This window comes from Balaenoptera borealis, assembly GCF_965194805.1.
Source record: "Balaenoptera borealis genome assembly, chromosome: 3".
Taxonomy (NCBI): Eukaryota; Metazoa; Chordata; class Mammalia; order Artiodactyla; family Balaenopteridae; genus Balaenoptera; species Balaenoptera borealis.
Window position 1 is genome coordinate 179,857,258 of NC_138866.1, and position 20,537 is coordinate 179,877,794.

At 41.2% G+C, this 20,537-nt stretch overlaps 1 protein-coding gene across 8 annotated transcripts in view; it reads right to left on the reverse strand.

Moving 5' to 3' along the window:
• Nucleotides 1-20,060, reverse strand: part of TRDMT1 (tRNA aspartic acid methyltransferase 1) — a 72,668-nt gene extending 52,608 nt beyond the window's left edge. For 4 of the 8 annotated variants that reach the window (XM_082385605.1, XM_082385606.1, XM_082385604.1 and 1 more), the window contains exon 1: nt 14,648-20,060. In XM_082385605.1, coding sequence (XP_082241731.1) covers nt 14,648-14,711 — 64 coding nt within the window. In that variant the 5' untranslated portion in view covers nt 14,712-20,060. The other 4 variants (XM_082385610.1, XM_082385609.1, XM_082385607.1 and 1 more) reach the window with 3 other exon arrangements.
• Nucleotides 20,061-20,537: the final 477 nt, after the last annotated feature.

The window sequence follows — 20,537 nt, forward strand, 5'->3', positions numbered from 1 at the left end:
ATTTCATGAAACAATTTTATTCTATATGCATCTTTGAAATCATGGTCTTTACCATCCATAAAGCCACTTTTCAAGTTATCTAACACAGTTTTCAAAAGCACATCAACTTTTGTTCAGAGTTACTTAAGATCTAGCATTTTTTGAATTCATGCATGATGATGTCACTGGAAATTTTATGCCAGCCACAAATACCCATTGGCTATTTGTGATCTCCACAAAATAACCCTGTACTGTATTGCTTTGTAATGTAATTTCTAGAAGGTTTGTTTACAGTGATATCTAATACCTGTAATGGTAAGGTCATCCTCCCAAAAATTATCTCTAAATTCAGCTGTATGATTTTTCGTCAATTCCATCAAGTGCCCTCAACAAGCATCCTAAACTGGTATTAAGTTTTTTCAGGCGAATGTAACTTATCCAAGCAGCATTTTATTACTTTGCTGTTCAAAATACAGTAGTTGAGGAATATGAAGATCCTTCATGAGAACTAAAATATAAGGTCATATCCTCTTTGGAGTACTATAACTTTTGGGGGAAAAATGAATATATTGCATTGAAGAACTTATGACAAATATGTCTTTAAGGGCATATGTATATATGTTTGGGTTTTGGTTTTGTTTTTATTTTAAATAATGAAATCACAAGCCCTTTGATGTTACAATCATGGGAGAAATGCAAAAGAATCTCGTATTAGAAACAGACCTCTGGATTTTAAGTATGTTTCCCTAGCCAAATACTGAAATGTCAACCCACAAAAAAATCTGTAAAATTATAGATTCATATCTTTTCCCCTCAAGCATGGTCACCAACATTCTGACAGTTCAAAATTAACTGAAGGAAATCTCATTGGATGGAGAGTATAGCAGAGAGAAATGATCAGTAGTAAGCAAAAATCAACAAACATTTTTTTCTTTTTAACAATCAACTCAGCAAATAACAATCACAAAAGTAAAATGAGGCCACAAAAATAAAATGCCTTCTGAAGAAACAGAGAAATTACTCTGGAACTTTATTACCATCTGAATCTCAGGGATTTCAGGAAAAAAATTTAAATAAGGTAAAATTACTTATTTAGTATCTCTTATTTGATCTATTAAAGTTCAAAGTACTTCTAACTAGAATTGTGTAACTGTAAAGCCTTTGAATTATGGATTCTTTTTGGACCGAAATTCACCTATAATTAAGGAACATGCCATAGTCTATGAGGGTCGTGTATGTGCTAAAAGGCTCTGGCATTTGTTGCTTAAATTAAGTCTCATTCACTGAGTACAAAGGGATTATTAAATTCGCTACTAAGTTTGAACAAAAATCACTAATAGATGCTGAAGAATTATTATGATTAACTCTCTAATAGAGCTGTTTTACTTTAGTCCAAGGGATTTTGCTAGGTTTGTGGTGATTAAAAGTCCCAGAATGAAAAGAACTAGTGGATAAAAGTAAAAGCAACTATTGATCCAGGTAAACTAATGGTATTTATAGTATTTTTTTAATCTCAACATACAATCTACCTATTTTCCAAAACTGAGATGTATTTTTTTTTTTTTTTTTTAGCTTTTAGGCAGGATGAAAGCTGATTGGCACTATTTCTGAAGAGCACGTTTTAGAAATATTCCTGATAATTTTCCAAGGGCAAAGCAAAAAGCCAACAGAAATCCTAAGAAGGCTCTAGACACCAACAAATACCAAATTCTACATGTAACGTTAAACTCATATACCTTTATGATAATAATCATGCTGTAACCACTTATAGATTTGCTGTCATACAAATCAACCTCTTCCTTTCAACTTTCCTTTAATACTCTTCCTTTCAACTTTGCATACAAAGAGGTAATATCTCCTGTCAACTTTCCATACAAAGAGGTAACATTTCTTGACAGGAATAAAAGGATAAAAATAAAACACTTGAACTTCATTATTTTCACCATATCTCATTATTAGCACACAATTAAAATTCTACATTGAGTTAAAACCAACTTATTCTCAATAGACGTGATTATTTTGAGAAATGTTTTATCATGTGGTACAGAAAAAAATCTCTATTATCTATTAAAATTTCACATATAATCATGCATACAAAAACCTTTCATGATTCTACTTGTTTGGCCACTCTCCAACACACAAACACACACACACACACACACACACACACACACACACACACATATATACATTTGTTCTGTGTCCTGCATAACACCTATTATCCCTCAAAACACTATCCATGGACCAACTTTGGGAAATGCTGACTTAGCTCATCCAAAAAAAAAAAAAAAGAGAGAGAGATCTTTATGATTCAGACTTAATAACTAAGCTTAAGCTTGTCACAGTATAATGGTGTCTACTTCAAGCTATACATATTTCACAGCAAACATGACCCTTGTTCATTTATTCATTCATTCAACAAATATGCATAAGTGATGTTCTAGACAAAATCTATCCTATTATGGAACTTATATTCTAGTGCGGGGGCAAACAACAAATAAATAAGTATGTAAGTATATAATATGCCTAACAATGAAAAGTACTATGGGAAAAAATTAAGCAGAGTTAAGCCAGACAGTGTGGGAGAAGGAACTGGTTCAATTTTTATATATGTTGGTTAGAGAATGTCTCACTAGCAGCAACCTGAAGAAAACGAGGGAGCAGGTCTGGCAGATATGAGAGAACTTTCTAGAACAGAAAGAAGAGATACTGCAAAGGTCCAGAGATGGGAGCATGCTTGTATTGTAGGAGAAACAGCAAAGAGACTGTTATTAGGGACTGAATGTTTATGTCCCCTGAAAATCCATATGTTGAAACTTTACCTCCCAATGTGATGGTATTAGGAGGTGGGGCCTTTGGGAGGTCATTAGAATTAGGAGTAGGTGAATGAGGGTGGAGCCCTCATGAACAGGATTAGTGCCCTTAAAAAGTCATGAAAGAGCTTGCTTCCCCTCTGCTCCCCGCCAAGTGAGGACATGATGAGAAGGCGGCACTTCACAACCTGGAAGAGGGCCCTCACCAGACTTCAACCATGCTGCCACCAAGATCTTGAACTTCCCAGCCTTCAGAACTGTGAGAAATTAATTTCTGTTGTTTATGAACCACCCCGTCTCTGGTACTCTGTTAGAGCAGCTCAGACTAACTCAGCCGGCGGGCAAGCCTGGAATGGAGTGAGCGGGGAGAGGCGCAGGGGATGTGGGCAAAGAGAATGGGGCTGGCTCCAGATCAAGGAGGCCTGTGGGTTAAGGACTCAGGCTTTTACTGAATGAAATGAGACACCTCTCAGAAGTTTTAATCAGAGGAGTGACTTCTGTGAAATATTTCTGAAGGATCACGCTGACCACTGTGTTGAAAATAAACTAGAGGTGATAGAGCAGAAGCAAGGAGACCAGTAAAAAGGCAATTGCAATAATTGTCAGGTTTCCTGAAAAAGAACCCAAGGCAAAGTTTGGCTTCAAATGCCTTTTCTGGGAGGTAAAACCCCAAAGTAGCAAAAGTGAAGGTAGTGAGGAAGGGAAGGAGGGAAAGCAAACAAAAGGCAGTGCTTTACTAAATCAGTCACAGCCTCACAAGAAAGCCCGGCCAACTGCGCTCTCAGAAGGCCTGGGTAAGACAGGCTGTCTTGGGGGAAGGACGCATCACAGGGGACAGAAGCCCTGCAGTGAAGACGCACCGTGGTCTGAACAGCACTTCCCATGCGCCCGTCTGCACTTGGGCGGGGACACGGGTGGGGGAGGAAGGGGAGGCGGTGCCTCTGCTGAGCCCTCCCTCAGCCTTTCTCTTCGTGGTCTAGTCACCCCATGAGGGTGTCCAGGAACAGTACTCCTGTGTCCCCTCTAGTTGCACACTACGACAACACTCACAACACTTCTGACACAAGATGTGAGTTTTTTCCCTACACGAAGCGGTTCTCTGTGACACCAGCGGGATGCCCACAGCTCAGTTCAATTCTGACAGTATCTGCCTGAAGATGGCTTCAGATCGCGCCAGTTCCGGGCTCAGCCCCACAAGACTGCCCCACTTCAGACATCAGCTTCAAATAGGAAATCCCCAGGTTAACCACAACTTCTATCCAACTTAACTGCAAATCAGAGGTTCCCATGACCCCCCTCCTTGGATTTGATCATTTCTAGAACATCTCACAAAACTCAGGGAAACACTTACTTAATGTTTACCAGTTTATTATATAATAAAGGATATTTTAAAGGATACGGATGATAAACCGCCAGATGAAGAGATACGTAGGGCAAGTTCTGGAAGGGTCCCGAGTGCAGGAGCTTCTGTTCTCACGGATCGGGGTGCACAGCCCTCCCAGCACGTGGATACCTTCCCCAACCCAGAAGTCTACAAACCCTATACATTTAGGATTTTTATGGACGCTTTATCATGTAAACATGATCAGTCATTGACAATCTCCAGCCCCTTTCTCTTTCCCAGAGGATGGGGGTAGGACTGAAAGTTCCAAGCTTCTAAATATCACTTGATCTTTCTGGTGACCAGTCCCCATTCTGAAGCCATCCAGGAGCCCAACAAGAGCCATCTCATTAGTACAGAAGACATTCCTGTCACCCAGGGAATTCTAAGAGATTTAGGAGCTCTGTGTCAGGAACCAGGGTCAAAGACCAAATATTAGAACCAAAGCTGCCCCCAGTGCTCTTATCACGTAGGAAATTACAAGGATTTTAGGAACTAGGGGTGTGTGTGTATATATATATTCCCCCCCCCATTGTTTCACACGTATGACTCTCCCTTCCTCTCCACTTAGAGTCATGGTATCCACCCCCTCCCGACAGCTGCTGGAGCACCTAGATCCCGGGTCCACGGCCTGGTGCTTCATCTGAGTGCAGACGCCGCGGAGAAACTGAGCATCCTGAGGGTGAGAGCCAAGCCCCGACCCCCGGCAGTGCTACGGGGTGAAGCAAGGGCGGGAGAATCGGGGGCTACGCTGAACACTCAGCTCGGGGCCCAGGAGACTGATGAAACAGGACAGGGATGAGGTGGTAAAGGTGAAGACGCAGAGAAAGGATGGAATTATAAATACGGCTTGAAGGTAGAGCCTCTGGAATTTGCTGATGTGAGTGAAAGAGAAGACACGGAGGTGACTCCAAGGCCTAGGGCTGGGCCCCTGGAAGAAGGGGGACGCCTGTCACTGGGATGAGGAAGGCCACAAGGGGAGCACGTTTGGGAGGAGTAAGGAGAACCAGGAGCTCAGTTTTGCACGTCTTTAGAACAAAACAGGGATAACGGGAACACTAACAAATCCCGCCGCGTAGAAAAACTACAGAGAAGCTTACTTTAGACTTAGTCAAAGCTGTCGATGTAATCAGACAGCTTGCTGCCTTCCGGCATCTCCCCTCACAGCTCCATTGGTGTCCTCTTGCTGCCCATCAGGCATTTCCCAAGACAGCTGAGGAACGCTATTACACAGGACGCTAACGGTGCTCCCCTCTCTCGCTGAAAAAAAAAAGCGTACCCTGCTCATATGCATGGGGAAGTGCTGTTTTAAGCCAAACAGCGTCTTTTTTGCAGGGCTTCTCAACATCTGGGATACATTAATGCGTCCTGAGAATGATTCAAGGGCCAAAATCATGTGAAGTTTTCCGAACTTACTTAACCATCAAGGCACACCGATTAATTCCTCAGAAGACTGTTGCATAGGATATCAGCCAGGAAGTGGCAACTAATCCAAGAACTCATTTTAATCCTTATTTCACTTGGCTTGTATTATCCAATCAGTCCTCGAGATCCCCTCCTCTCTCTATTTTCATGGCACAATGTTTTCTTGGTTCTACTTCTTGCTCTCTAATTTTAGTTCTCAGTTTCTCTCCTTGAATACTACAGTAAGTCCCCTACATACAAATCCTCAAGTTGCGAACTTTCAAAGATGTGAACGTGCGTTCGCATGTCCAATCACATAAGTTAGTTCACGTGTCTGGCGTACACTGTCACGTGCGCTCATCTTCTACAAGTGGTTGTGCTTTTGTGTACTTTACTGTACAGTACTGTATAGAGTACAGTAGTACAGTAACTTTATTTCAGGCCCAGGATGTCCGGAAGTGAGCATAAAAGCAGAGGTGATGTAGCTGGTACTGCTAGGAAGCGCCAAGCAATAACAATGTAAACTGTACTGTAAGATTAAAAATGTTTTATTTTTTGCGTTTGTTCTTTATGTATTATTTGTGTGAAAAGTATCATAAACCTATTACAGTACTATATAGCCGATTGTGTTAGGTGGGTACCTAGGCTAACTTTGTTGGACTTACGAACACACTCTAGGAACTGAACTTGTTCGTATGTAGGGGACTTACTGTATTTATCTACCTAGCCAAAAAAACCATAGTCCTCGGTGTTCCATCTTGTTGGTCCTCTTCTCTGTACACTCGCATATAGACAGAAATAAATCCCCGTCTCCAGTCCTCTCTCCCTCAGCCCAAAATGCACAATTTCCATGGGTCCCAAGGAAAACTCAAACTCTGTAACTCTAAAATGGAATCTATTATTTCTCCCCAACCTTGACTGTACCATCTGTTAAATCATCCAAGTCAGAAATCTGGGTACCTAACATTCCAATAACTACCAGGTTTTGCTGACTTCCAGATCCTGTATATCTTGTGAGTAAAAGTCTTCTCCATTTATTGGCTCTGCCTACATTCATCATCTCTCAACAATCACCTCCTAACTTACCACCTTGCCTCTAATCTCCTCACCCCTCCTGTGGTCATAGGGTAAAATTTCTAGAACATAACCCCAAAAGGTTCATTAACCTTCCTTCACTAATCAGACTTAGAAGATGAAAATCCAAGCACCTTACCAGGTTATACGTGGCATTTCATGATTTGGTAACTTGTAAACACCTTCTACTGTCTTGGAGCTTTTATATTGCAATAATATCTTAATACCTGTGTGTATCCACATAGAGCATGCTATTTCATGCCTGTGTGTCTGTACAGAATTCTCCTTTTGGCTGGTACATACTTTCCCTTTTTTACTATCTGGAAAACTCCCAATCATCCTTCAAAATCCTGCTTGGTAAAAATATCATAACAAAATTGAACCACAAACGCCAATTATAAAAAAGAATATACCAATGGCAACATAAACAAGCCACAAAATTAATACAAATAACAAGCATATGAAAATGTTCAACTTCCTAAGTAACATCATCAATACTATTTATATATTATGTACCAGGAACTATACTAGCTCTATATATACACTGTTTCATTAAATCCTAACAAGCCTACAAAGTTAGTATTGTTATCCCAATTTTATCAATAAGGGAATCCAACACAACTAAGAGGAAAAAGCTAGTTACAATTAATGTGGGAAAAAGAAAAGGAACTAACATTTACTGAGTACCCACATTATTTTTCATTCATCAACTGTTTCATTTTACATTCATAATACCCTATGAGAAGGTATTATATCTATCTCACATACAGGGTACCTGGGCCCAGAAAATTGAATAATTTTCCAATATTTAGACAGCTAGTATGTGGCAGACCTGTCTTATTCCTAAATAATGGCATTAATTTTATCACTCAGAGAAACACACAGAGTAGTTCAGAAAACACTGGGACAGAGTTCACGAAAATGAACATGAAGTGGATCCAGGCTAGTAAATCTGTTCTCTAGTAGAGAAGGTTAAGTAAGCTTTCTAGGGGGTCAAGAGGGCAAAACGGAATATTCCACTCTCTTCAATGCCCTTCTCTTTTACTCTTCATTTTCATTCCATATCATCTATAGCAGCTGTAAATAATTCTTTCCTTCACCAACTTATTCCTGTATAATTCAAATCTAGTCTGAAAGCTCTTTGACAACTTCAAATATTTAATAATCAGTTTCTCCTAAAGGCCATTTTTAACAACATATAATAACTTTCTATAACTTTATGATTTTTGATAATAGTTGCCCATATTTACTGAGCACTTACTATGTTCCAAGCACTATTTACTGCTTTATTTTTATTAATTCATAATCTTCACAATTCCCCTTTGAGGTAGGTGTTATTATTATCCTCTTTTATAGCAGAGGACACTGAGGCACAGAAAGTTTCATTTTTCCCCAAGGTCACATAGCTAGGAAGTCCTTCTGACAATATAACTGTGCTCCTAATAAGAGACCTCTCCTTGAGCCTCTCCTACATAAACACTGTCCACTGTTACTCTCCCATGGAGCCAAATAACAATGATTTAAGACCAAGCTGCTGTAAAAACAAGGTATCTTATTTCCAATTATTGGACACTATCAAATGATTGTCAGAAAGAGTTTAAGTATCAAATATTAAAAAGAATGATTTGCAAAATTTTTAAAAACTATAATACCTGAAGGATTCCTAAAAGCAGCTGGCAAAGTTAATGTAAAATGGGAGGCATTTACTGCTGTTTCTTCCAAGTGAGTGGTTTCCATTCACTCTAAACTCCTCCCCTATCCTATCCTTTTGCTCTCTTCAGTGGACTTCTTCGTTGACTTCTCTAACTGGCTAATTTGGGAAGAATAAACTGGCCAGGGCTGCTCAGCTCCCCCCTCCTCTTGGGAATGCGCTACCCACAGGGAGCACACATTCTGCTTGCTTCTCCAGCTGTGCCCGGAAGGTAAGCTGCCGACTTCTCTGGCTGAACATGAGCTGACCCACTTGGCCTTCTCACTAAGCTACATGCTCCAACTCAGCCTTTATTAGTAATAAAAATCATATAGATTTTGATTTCCTATTTGCCTTATTCTTCTGTTTTGTTTCTCTTTTTGTTCAGAATTAAGAAGAGGGGTACTATTTATTGAGCTCCCTAAAAAAACCCAATAGATAGGTCCTAACACAGAGTAAATTGGTCATCTATTCATTAACATGGGAGAAGTAATTTGACGTGTGGAATATAGTACAGTAAGTCCCCTACATACGAACGAGTTCCATTCCGAGAGCACATTCGTAAGTAAGTCTAATTTGTTAGTAAATCCAGCAAAGTTAGCCTAGGTACCCACCTAACACAATCGGCCATATGGTACTGTACTGTAATAGGTTTATAATACTTTTCACACAAATAATACATAACAAACAAACAAACACTAAAGAAAACATTTTTAATCTTACAGTACAGTTTCCATTGTTATCGCTTGGCACTTCTTAGCAGTATCAGCTACATCACCGCTGCTTTTATGCTCGCTTCCGGACATCCTGGGCTTGAAATAAAGATACGGCACTACTGTACTCTATACAGTACTGTACAGTAAAGTACACAAAAGCACAACCACTTGTAGAAGATGAGCGCACGTGACAGTGTACGCCAGAGACTTGAACTAACTTACCTGATTGGACATGTGAATGCAAGTTCGCATCTCTGAAGGTTTGTAGGTAGAGGACTTACTGTAATAAATACTCTGCAGTGAAGTATGCATTCATTTTTCATCACATAAAAGAAAGGTAATTCTGTCATCCAATGGAAAGTTGGGATGCTCCTCTTTGAATACAAAAAATTCACTCTACATATTTCTTCCTTGAATTTCAAGTTCAGAGAAAAAACAATCTAATAACTCCCATAGATACCAAACAACAAATGATACATATTTTTAAACGGGACACATTTTTGCCTTGCTTTACTTTAAATCTGACAATAAGTCATACAAGAATAACTGTGGGAAAATAGGCATAAAGAGGACGTTTTTACAACCTCAAAGGATAAATATAAAAGAAAAAAAGTTAAGCAGTTCAAATTTCAGCCCCTTACAACCGATGTTTCAAAACTACCCCTGGTGACATTCAGATCTACATTTCATCATAATGTACTTATCCCATTTGGTTATAAGCACACCAAATCACAAAGTAGTTTGGTAGAATCCCAAGTTGGAATATAAGTCATTGAGAAATAAAGACAAAAGAGATTCAGAAAATGAATAACTATAACAGGCCTATCCTTTTAACAGAAAATATTAAGGCTGGGTAATTCTTACTAAATATGAATAAGTATTATGTGGCTAAAACTCAAAACCAACACCTTGAAAGACCTTTCAAAATTATTTGGGAGGGCAAGACGTTTTGCTTTTAAGGCTGTCCCAGTAGTTGACTAGATATATAATAGTAATCAGCTAGAGCTTTCCTTTATTCACCACCTTAAACCACATTTTACTCTTTCCCTGATATTATATTTTATGAGAAAAGCAGATTCTTATTTGCTAACCATTCATATTTGCAGGTGTCCTTGCAGGTTCCACTGCTATTTAACTCATGAAACTACTACTTCCACTACTTTCTGAAAAATGTTTTCACTTGGAAGATTCTCTAGCCAAAACTCTACAGGCTATGCAGGCATAAATAATATCAAAGTGGTAATAAGTGGTTCCTATACAGGGGCAAATATGTATTAAAGAATGCAATGACATTTACTATGCTTGTGGCCATCTAGAATCTTTGCCTACGTTTCCTGTTGTTCAAAATTTTGCCACTTTATGAGTCCCTTCTTCCCAAAACTGAAGCCAGAACTCACTCTCCCAGCTTCCTTAGTCTGGCAATGGGATCTAATGGCCACCAACCAACTGCATTCTCACATGACTTCAATTCAGAAATAGCAATGTAAGAAAGCAAATGAGAAAACTCATCTTTTTTGGTAAGAGAGGTGGTAAAGGTGCCCCTTTCAGGGCAAACGTGTGACAGCACCTCTAACCTCCAGTCCTCAGCATTCCTGGTGGAAGCTGTGATGTCAGTACGAGGACTCATGGGGCCGTTGCCCGGAATGTGGTTTGAGTGGTGCCCCCATTCTCTTGACCTGTTTGTTGGGTGTCCTGTAAATTCTGTGGGCTTCCAAATGCCCTTTAAAAATTTTTTTTCTGCTGATGTTAGCTAGAGAGTGGATTCTGTGGTTTGCAACTACGAATTCTGTATCATACAAAAATTTGGACTAAGCAAACTATGGTTTTACCAACGTGATGGTAGAGTGAATACCAATTCAATAACAAACTCAATAGTCCGCTACAGAGAACCTGTCGCAAGTGTGCTTCTGTGCTAGAGGTGGTACAGGAACAAAGAAAAATACCACAGAACGAGGACTAAGTTAATACACGGACATGCAGATATAAAATAAAGTTAAAAGAAACTTAGAAGATACAGAAGCATCTATGTAGTTACTGCAACAATACAATAGCATATTGCATATACAGCTAAGGATGAAAAATGCTTATTGATGTATTAAAATGTCCATTGGGTTTGAAGAAAATCTGTCATGCTGCCAAAGAAATTAAATATACCTTTTATAACTACTAGAATTCAGTTATGTGAGAGAAAATATTTACAAATCATATACCTCATAAAAGATCAATATCCAGAATATATACAGAACTCATACAACAGAACAATAAAAAAGACCCAATTCCAAAATGAGCAAAGGACTTAGACATTTCTCCAAAGAAGATACACAAATGGCCAATAAGCACATGAAAAAATGTTCAACTTCCTTAGTTATTAGGGAAAATGGAAATCAAAACCACAATGGGATATTTTTTTCACACCCATTAGGATGACTATTATCAAAAAAAAAAAAAAAAGGGAATAACAAGTCAAGAATGTGGAAATAAAGAAATTGGAACCTTCATACATTGCCCTTGGGAATATAAAATTGTGCAGCCACTAAAGAAGACAGTTTAGTGGTTCTTCAAAAAGTTAAACACAGAGTTACCATATGATCCAGCAATTCTACTCCTCCGTATATATTCAAAAGAACTAAAAACAGGGACTCAGATACATACATATAAACCAATGTTCACAGCAGTATTATTCACAATAGCCAACAGGTGGAAACAGCCCATGGGCCCATCAACAGATGAATGGATAAGCAAAATATGGTATATGCATATAATGGAAAATTATTCAACCGTAAAAAGGAATGAAGTACTGATACATACTACAACATGGATGAACCTTGAAAACATCACCCTAAGTGAAATAAGCCAGACACAAAAGGACAAATATTGTATAATTGCACTTATATAAGGTACCCCGTAAAGACAAATTAGTAGAGACAAAGCAGAATAGTGGTCACCGGGGGCTGGGGGAGAGGAGATGGGGAGCAGTTATTTAGAGTATAGAGTTTCTGTTTGCGATGATGAAAAAGTTCTGGAAACAGACAATAGTGATGATTGCACAACACTGTGAATGTAGTACTTAAGCTACCGAATACACTTAAAAATGGTTAAAATGGCACATTTTGTTATGTATATTTTACAGCAGAAAAAATTCAATCATAAACCTTATCTAGAAATTTGCCAAAATTTAAATCCAGTATTATTCCTGTTGGCTGCTTCTCATTATTTAAGATATAGATTCAATTAGTGGATCTCACTAGAAAAATGGCAACATAGATAGCATCGTTAAGAGGTCGGGTTAAGAGACCTAGGTTACAGGGACTTCCCTGGTGGTCCAGTGGCTAAGACTCCGGCTTCAACTAAGATCCCACGTGCCACGTGGGCAAAAAATTTAAAAACTTTTTTTTAATTAAAAAAAAAAAGAGAGACCTAGGTTACAATACTGGCAACACAGAGAAAGAAGACCTGCAAGCCTGGAAAAGAGAAGCAGGGGAGAGAGCAGGTTGAAGAGGTGGACAGAAGCCAGATCTCACAGGCCTACTAAGAAGAGGGGGCTGTGATTCTAACCTCAGAGGGAAACCACTGAAGCAGAGGAGTGACACGATCCAGTTTACTGGGTAAGAGATCACTTTGTTGCTATGGGGAGAAAGGATGGAGTAGGAAAGTAGAGTGGAAGCAGCTGGGAAGGAAGCAGGGGAGCAGTTGGGAAACTGTTTTTAATAATTTAAGTGAAACATGATATAGCTTGGATTCGGGATGGTAGCAGTAGCAATAGAAATATGTGTACAAATTCGGGGTGCATTGACTAGTAGGAGGGAAAACATCTAACTATTTCATTAACCCCCCAAAAGATGCAGATTAAAATTATACAATTTCCCGTATCAAATTCACAAAGGTTAAAAATGGTAATACAAACCCTGAGGAATATGTAGTTTGAGGAGGCACTCAGAAACCTCTGAGAAGCAATCTGCTACGTTACCAAAAGTCTTTAAAAATTCTCGTAATTTTTGACTTAGTACCTAGCACATAGTCTTTTATTAATTAATTTGACTTCTAGAAAACACACTAAAGAGAAAAATCAAGGTTTATGTTCAATAATTAATTGCAGCACATTTATACTTGCAAAAAAAATGGGGGGAAATATCTAACATTCAACACTTAAGGAGTAGCTGAATTATAGCTTGTGATAAAGCACTACATAACCGTTAAAATCATGTTCATTAAGGGGTTTCAAGATATGGAGAAAATGCTGACATTATACAATCCTAGAAAATTAACTAAGAGAGCAAATAATGTTAAAGTTTTGTTCTGTTTTCCTACTGGTAAATTTTGGTATAGGAACTGAACATAGAGAGCCATCAAATAATTGGTAGGCAATAAAAATTTAAGAATCACTAACCTCTTCTAGAATCAAAACTCAATATATATGCTCAGAAAATTTATGTGCTCAACTCATTACATACTGTCCGTATGTTACGGTATTAGTCTCTTGTTATCTTTGGTACTAAAAAAAAGGAAGCAGGGAAGTTTCAGTTTTGCCGTTGTCATAGTAATTTAAGAATAAACATGTGCATTCCAAATCTATTTGTCACTCTATACCTCCAAGGCCTAGCACAGTACCTGGAACATAAGAGGAGCTCAATAAATATTTTTGAGTGAATATCACTGAAAATAAACCTTGCAGTTCCAACTTAGCACCAAAGAAATCTAAAAACCTCAACATGGAAAAGGTACATAAAATCGTGACAATACTTTATAATATTGTGAGTGGTTACAATGTACCAGGCATTATTAAAGGTTTTCCCCACTTTTTCTTTAATCCTCATAATTCTCCATCTCTGAATTACTTTTCACGTTGTAAAACCAGGAAACAGGCTCAAAAATGTTAAGGTCACACGGCAACTAAGCTTGAACTCAGGGCTTCTGGCGCCTAAACGTATCCAGACATGAAGTAACAAGACAAGATGTTTCTTCTCAATGATCAGAACTGACCGGGATTTTTCTCCAGGATTCCCCTACAGTTCGGCTGAGTGTTCACTAACTTCTACGTGGCACTGTCGTTATACCTTTGAAGATTCGTCCCTCACCGGCAGAACCCAGCCCAGTGACCTCCCCTCCCCCGCTGTGACCTCCTCGAGGGTGAAGGACCGAGCTTCCACGCCGCTGGTGACAGCCATACCGAACTGGGGCTCGGCACAGGGCAGGGGGCTCACCCCTCCCCCTTTGGCGGTACGGTTTTGGTTTGACTTCACAGCCAAGCCTTAAGGATCAGGACTCACAAACTGGGTCCTGGTAGGTGCCCCGCCCGCCCTTCGGACCAGGCTCGAGGCGGGAGGAAGGGAGCCTCCACCCGCAGGGGCGGCTGGGGCGCCGAGCCGACGGTTTCTACGACAACCGAGCAACTCCCCCGCCCACACACACACACACACACACGCGCGCGCGCGCGCGCGCGCGCACACACACACACACACACACACACACACACACACAGAGTTTCCCCTGCAGTCTCCGCCCCTAGTGTCTCGCCGCTCCGCCCCTCCCAGGAGCCCGAGCTCTGACCACCAACAACGCGCGAGGGAGGAGGCGGCCTGTGCCCTCTTACCTCTCAGCGCCTGGTGCATACCCCCAATGCCGCTGTACAGCTCCAGGACCCGCAGGGCCTCCATCCCCACGCCGCCGCCGCCGCCGCCGCCGCCGCCGCCGCCGCCTCGGAGCTAGGCCTGCCGGTCCCGTGGCTCCTCCTTCCCCCCGGCAGCGCGGCTCCCTCGCCTTTGGTTCCGCCGCTTTTCAGTACCCCCCGCCCCCTCCTCCCAAAAGCTCAGGCTCACGGCTTCACAGGACAGCGCGGGGCCCGGGGCTGGCAGAGGTTAGCAGGCGGACAAAGGGCAGAAAGCACCAAGGCCTCCCAAGTGAATGGCAGCCACTCCTTGGCCGGATTTACGCTCCATCTTCCTTTTAAGGTGTATTCAGGAGCCTTGGGAGGGAAAAAGAAAATCCTGGGCTCAGTAGAGGGGCAAAATCTGCCTTTGCCTCAAAGTGAATTAACACGGGTTAGAATCCAGAAAAACTTATTTTTCAGGCATGCTGCTTTTCTGTCCCTTGGAAGCCTAAAGCGTCCAAAGCTTTCTTCCATTAGCCTTGAGCACGTACCACGTGCCTGGTGTTGGGCCCTAGCTTGAGTGATGGAGATAAATTAGCCTCTCGCCCAGAGAAGGTGCCAAGAGTTACAAGTGCAGAAATCAGCACACGTGCCCCAGAGATCCGGTGTGAGCTAACACAGAGGACGCCTGCTTAATTGTTAGCGAGGTTCATTCTGTTTTAGCTTGGAAAATACCCCCAAGATAGGAGATGCTGTTCATAGAACTATTTAAGTTACAAAATGCAAGTTCATGTGGCTGACGCACAGTGAGGCCAAATGATACTGAAACGTCTGAGTTGGGAGCAGAGAAAGGTGTATTGCAGGGTGAAGCAAGAATAGGTAGCTCGTGCCCAAAAACCCAGACCACTCCAAACGATTGTAGCAAAGCCTTTGTAAGGGCCAGGTGAGGGAGGGGCGTCCCAGGGTATGTGATCAGCTCGTGCACAGTTCTCTGATTGGTTGATGGTGATCAATCCTTAGGTGCCAGAAGGTCTGGAGCTAATGCTCATGATCATCAAGTAGTTAATTTCTTCCATTTGGTAGTGGTTTTAGCATCTGAAAAACTCAGGAAATATGCATCAGATACAAATTATCTAGGTACTTCAGAGAGGAACTAAAGCAGAAGCTATGGGGGAGGGGGGTCTGTCCCAGAAAGGCCCCATAGTGTCCTGCTCGGTTACAATTACAGCCCTCCAAGTGCTAGGGCCTTGCTTCTCCAAGATGATCCACTGACCAAATTGTTAGAAGCTGGATTACAAACTAAGAAAACATGGTCATGTCCAGGAGAAGAAATGGTCTCATTGTGAAGTGTTTTTCTATTGTTCCCGTTACCACCACACGTTCACTTTTTTTTTTTTTTTTTTTGCCTCTTGGTATGTGGGATCTTAGTTCCCCAACCAGGGTTCAAACCCAGGCCCCCTGCATTGGAAGCACAGAGTCTTAACCACTGGACCACCAGGGAAGTCCCACACACGTTCACTTTTGTTAGGAGAAATTGAGGAGTACCGCTTGTAATAATAACTAATAGAAACATTCACATGTGCTAATGTAATGCTGTTAACAAATAAAAGTATGCCTACTGTGTCTCCGTTATGGAACTGACCCATTTTGATGTGTCCTGTGAAATTTTTTAACCGTAAATGTGTATTGGCCTTTGAATGTTTTTTTGTTTTGGGGGATTTCTTTTGGCTGCATTGGGTCTTCGTTGCTGCGCACGGGCTTCCTCTAGTTGCAGTGAGCAGGGGCTACTCTTTGTTGTGGTGCGTGCGCTTCAGTAGTTGTGGCACGTGTGCTCAGCAGTTGTGGCGCACGGACTTAGTTGCTCCGGGCATGTGGGATCTTCCCGGACCAGGGCTCGAACCCGTGTCTCCTGCATTGGCAGGCGGATTCTTAACCACTGCGCCACCGGGGAAGTCCCAGGCCATTCTTCATTCCCCGGTGAAACATGATGTGGGCTCCTATACTGGACTGCCTACAGGAAGAGAATAGCCTGCTTATGCCAGTTTGAGTAATGAATAAATTACACTCTGATTTTACACAGAAAAAGAATGGTCTTTATGAACTGCACGGAAAATTAAAAAGTAGTCAAACGGAAATAAATTGTCAATAAATGCCCTCAAGAGAAGAAATCATATTCAGAAGAAATTTGAATTGGAAAGACCCAGAGAGCTCATTTACCACATGTGATGATTCCAGACACTTATTCCAGAATGCTTTTTACCAGTTTCTGATCCTCCAGCACGAAGATTGTGAGCTGCTAATGAGGGACACCGCGTACTTTGGAGTTGAAGAGCTTGAATTATTAGAAAAACCTTCTTTATAGTCACCTAAAATACAGTTCCTTTTAGATTTGCCCTCTGCGTTGATTTTGAAGAACTATCCCTCTTCTGTAATGAATTGTATTGTGGTTAAGACTATATGCTTGAAAGCCAAAGAGTGTAGATAAGAAATCGTAGCTTTGCCTCTTCCTAACTGTGTGACTTTAGGAAAGTCACTTAACTTCTCTGAGCCTAAGAGCACATCTAAGATGTGTGAAAATAGAACATGCAACTGCTATGGGGATTCAATGAGAGTTAAGAGCACTTTGCCCAGTACCTGGAACAATATAAATGTATATATGATAAATGGTATCTATATAATGACATTCTCTAAGTGATGCATTCTCAGTCCCTTCAACTGGGTCCTATGGCATGCCTCTGACCCCTAAGTCAATCACACTCCACTTTGGTGATGCCTGTTTGAGGAGCCATAAGTGAACACGGGGCCCAAGCAAGGTCACATCAGCAAGTAGAGTGGTCCAGATGGACACAGACATCTAAGGGCTCTAGGGGAGCTTATGGGAGGCATACTGGGGTGGCCAGGGCTTGGAGCAGTGTGAAGTAAAGGCTGGATTTGGAAAGCCATAGCCATGACTGAGGGTCTGCTGAGCAAAGAAGAAGCATAGGAAATCAGAAGGCAGCAGCACACATAATGAGAGACTCCCTCTTAGCTCTTAACTCCCAGAAAGACCATGGCAGCTGTGAAGGTGTGTCTACACATCTGGCAATCTCAGGAAAAAAATTGCTAAAGTGACCTCACCCAGGATTCATGAGCAGGTGAGACCTAGGATGGAGGTGACAGGAAACTTATTATTACCATCCGATCATTTATGATTCTTTTATGTGCCAGGCACTGAAGAAACTTTTAATTAAAAAATTTTAAGGGTAAAAATCTGCCATCTATTTCTGACCATAAAAATGCCAACAATAAAAAACAATTTAATACCTTCTTCTCTCTAAGCATAGGACTATTTTACCAATTTCATTGAACTACACTGGCCAGTAGGGTAGCCATTTGCCACATCTGTTGACTTACGTTTAATTAACATTAAATACTTAGTTCATTAGTCACTTGAGGCACATTTCAAGTAGCACATGTGGCTGGTGGCTCAGCAAAAAGAGACCATTTCTGTCGTCACAGAAAGTTCTCTTGGACAGAACTACTCAAGAGTGATAGTCTCTTGAAGTTATGACATTCATGGGTAGCCCACCAATAAATGGACAGTGTTGAAATGTGCAGCAATCACTTAATTACTGCATACTGAACACTGATTTAAATAAGTGCCCTAAAATATGGAGTAAAAGGAACGCAAAGAAAAGCAAACCTTGTAGCCAAACATTCATCTTCTTTCTCTGGGGTCCAGACACCTTATTCATAGACTGTCATAAAGGAAAAGAAACAGGAAATAGCAGATGTGTCCTATCAATGACATCATAAATTTCTAAGAGAAGAAGTACAGATGGAAAAATATGAACTTCCTGGAGTCTGGAAGGAATAGTACTTTTCTGCTCTGAAGAATATTCTAGTGACTTCGGATTGTAAACACTATCTTACACTTACCTCAGAAGAAGAAAAAGAAAAAATGGTTTTTTAAATTGGAATCAAGAGGAAATTTCATGTTAGATTTTTTTTTGCTGAAAAGCATAGAAACCACGCAGTGTGCCTTATAGCTTTGCCATTTCCAAGGACTCAGTCATAGATTCTGACCTGGATTTTTCTCTTTGAGGCTCTTTCTGAAATTTCGAATCAACCAATGTTTTGCAGCAAATTTTAAAGATTACATTTTAATTAAAGACAGTGAGATTCTCTATCTTTAAAACTGCTTTCGGGCTTCCCTGGTGGCGCAGTGGTTGAGAATCTGCCTGCCAATGCAGGGGACGCGGGTTCGAGCCCTGGTCGGGGAGGATCCCACGTGCCGCGGAGCAACTGGGCCCGTGAGCCACAGCTACTGAGCCTGCGCGTCTGGAGCCTGTGCTCCGCAACAAGAGAGGCCGCGATAGTGAGAGGCCCGCGCACCGCGATGAAGAGTGGCCCCCGCTCGCCGCAACTAGAGAAAGCCCTCGCACAGAAACGAAGACCCAACACAGCCAAAAATAAAAATAAATTAATTTTAAAAAACTGCTTTCATATGCTCATGGAAAGTTAGAGCAGGAAGGAACCTTAAGGACTATTTGGTCCAGTGTTTTTCCAACTGTTTTTAGATGTAGAATCTTTTGTTCAAACAAAATCTGATTTAGAATCAGGGCAGGGACTTCCCTGGCGGTCCAGTGGTTAAGACTCTGCGCTTCCACTGCAGGGAGTTTGGGGTTCGATCTCTGGTCAGGGAAGTAAGATCCCACATGCCACGTGGCACGGGCAAAAAATTTAAAAAAAAAAAAAAAGTATAGAATCAGGGCAGAGAGGGAGAGGTGGAGTGAGGGTGCACACACACAAACACACACACACAAACACACACACACACACACACACACAGCTGTCCTCTTGTCGAAGCATGGATAATCAGCAGCCCAGAATCACCTCTCCTACTGCCATTGGTCTCCGTAGCTGCGTCTAAGTGACCCGGTGGGACATGGATTGTAAACCATTGATTTCATCCAACCTCAGTTTGAGAGATGAAGACACAGAGATCCAGAGGGATTAGGTAACTTGCCCAGGCCCGCAGGTAGGTGGAGAACAGGGAATTCCAACTCACTGGAAAGTCCATAACTTTGTACAAAAGATACTTCATCGGCTCTGCTGTTCCATGCCTGCTGGGCCCCTATCCCCAGATGAAAAGCCCAGGGGTCCAAACAAAAGCAGCCCTAGTCACCAGAATATGGTGCTTCCTGAGAACAGGTTGGCCTGAGGAATAAAGGCAACTTTGGAGAATTGTGAAGTGAACCCGAACCCATACAGCAATGCATGTTCTAAAGGTCAGGCAAAAAGGTTAATTTTGCTTCACCAAAGAGGATCAATCTCAAGGACTAATTACTAACATTTATAACAGATTCTCTGCCCAGTCACTCCTGCAAAGGCAGCTTGATACAGGGTAAGGAACATGGTCCTTAAAATAAACTGGTTAAAACTGGAAACAAACCAAATGTGCCTCAAGTAACAAATGAATAAACAAATGGTATAACTATACAAAGGAATACTACTCAGCCATAAAAAGAAATACTGATATACTTGAAGCATAGATGATTCTTAAATGAATAATGCAAGAGAAAGAAGCCAGACACGCAGAACTACATGCTATATGACAAAGACAAAACTAATGTCATGGAAAGATCAGGAGTTTCCTGGGGCCAGCACAAAGGAGAGACTGAATGCAAAGGGTCATAGGAGGATTTTTTGGGATGATACAAAGAGCTTTATTTTTTTTTTCGATGTGGACCATTTTTTAAAGTCTTTATTGAATTTGTTACAATATTGCTTCTGTTATATGTTTTGGTTTTTTGGCCGCGAGGCATGTGGGATCTTAGCTCCCCAACGAGGGATCAAACCCACAGCCCCGGCACTGGAAGGTGAAGTTGTAACCACTGAACCACCAGGGAAG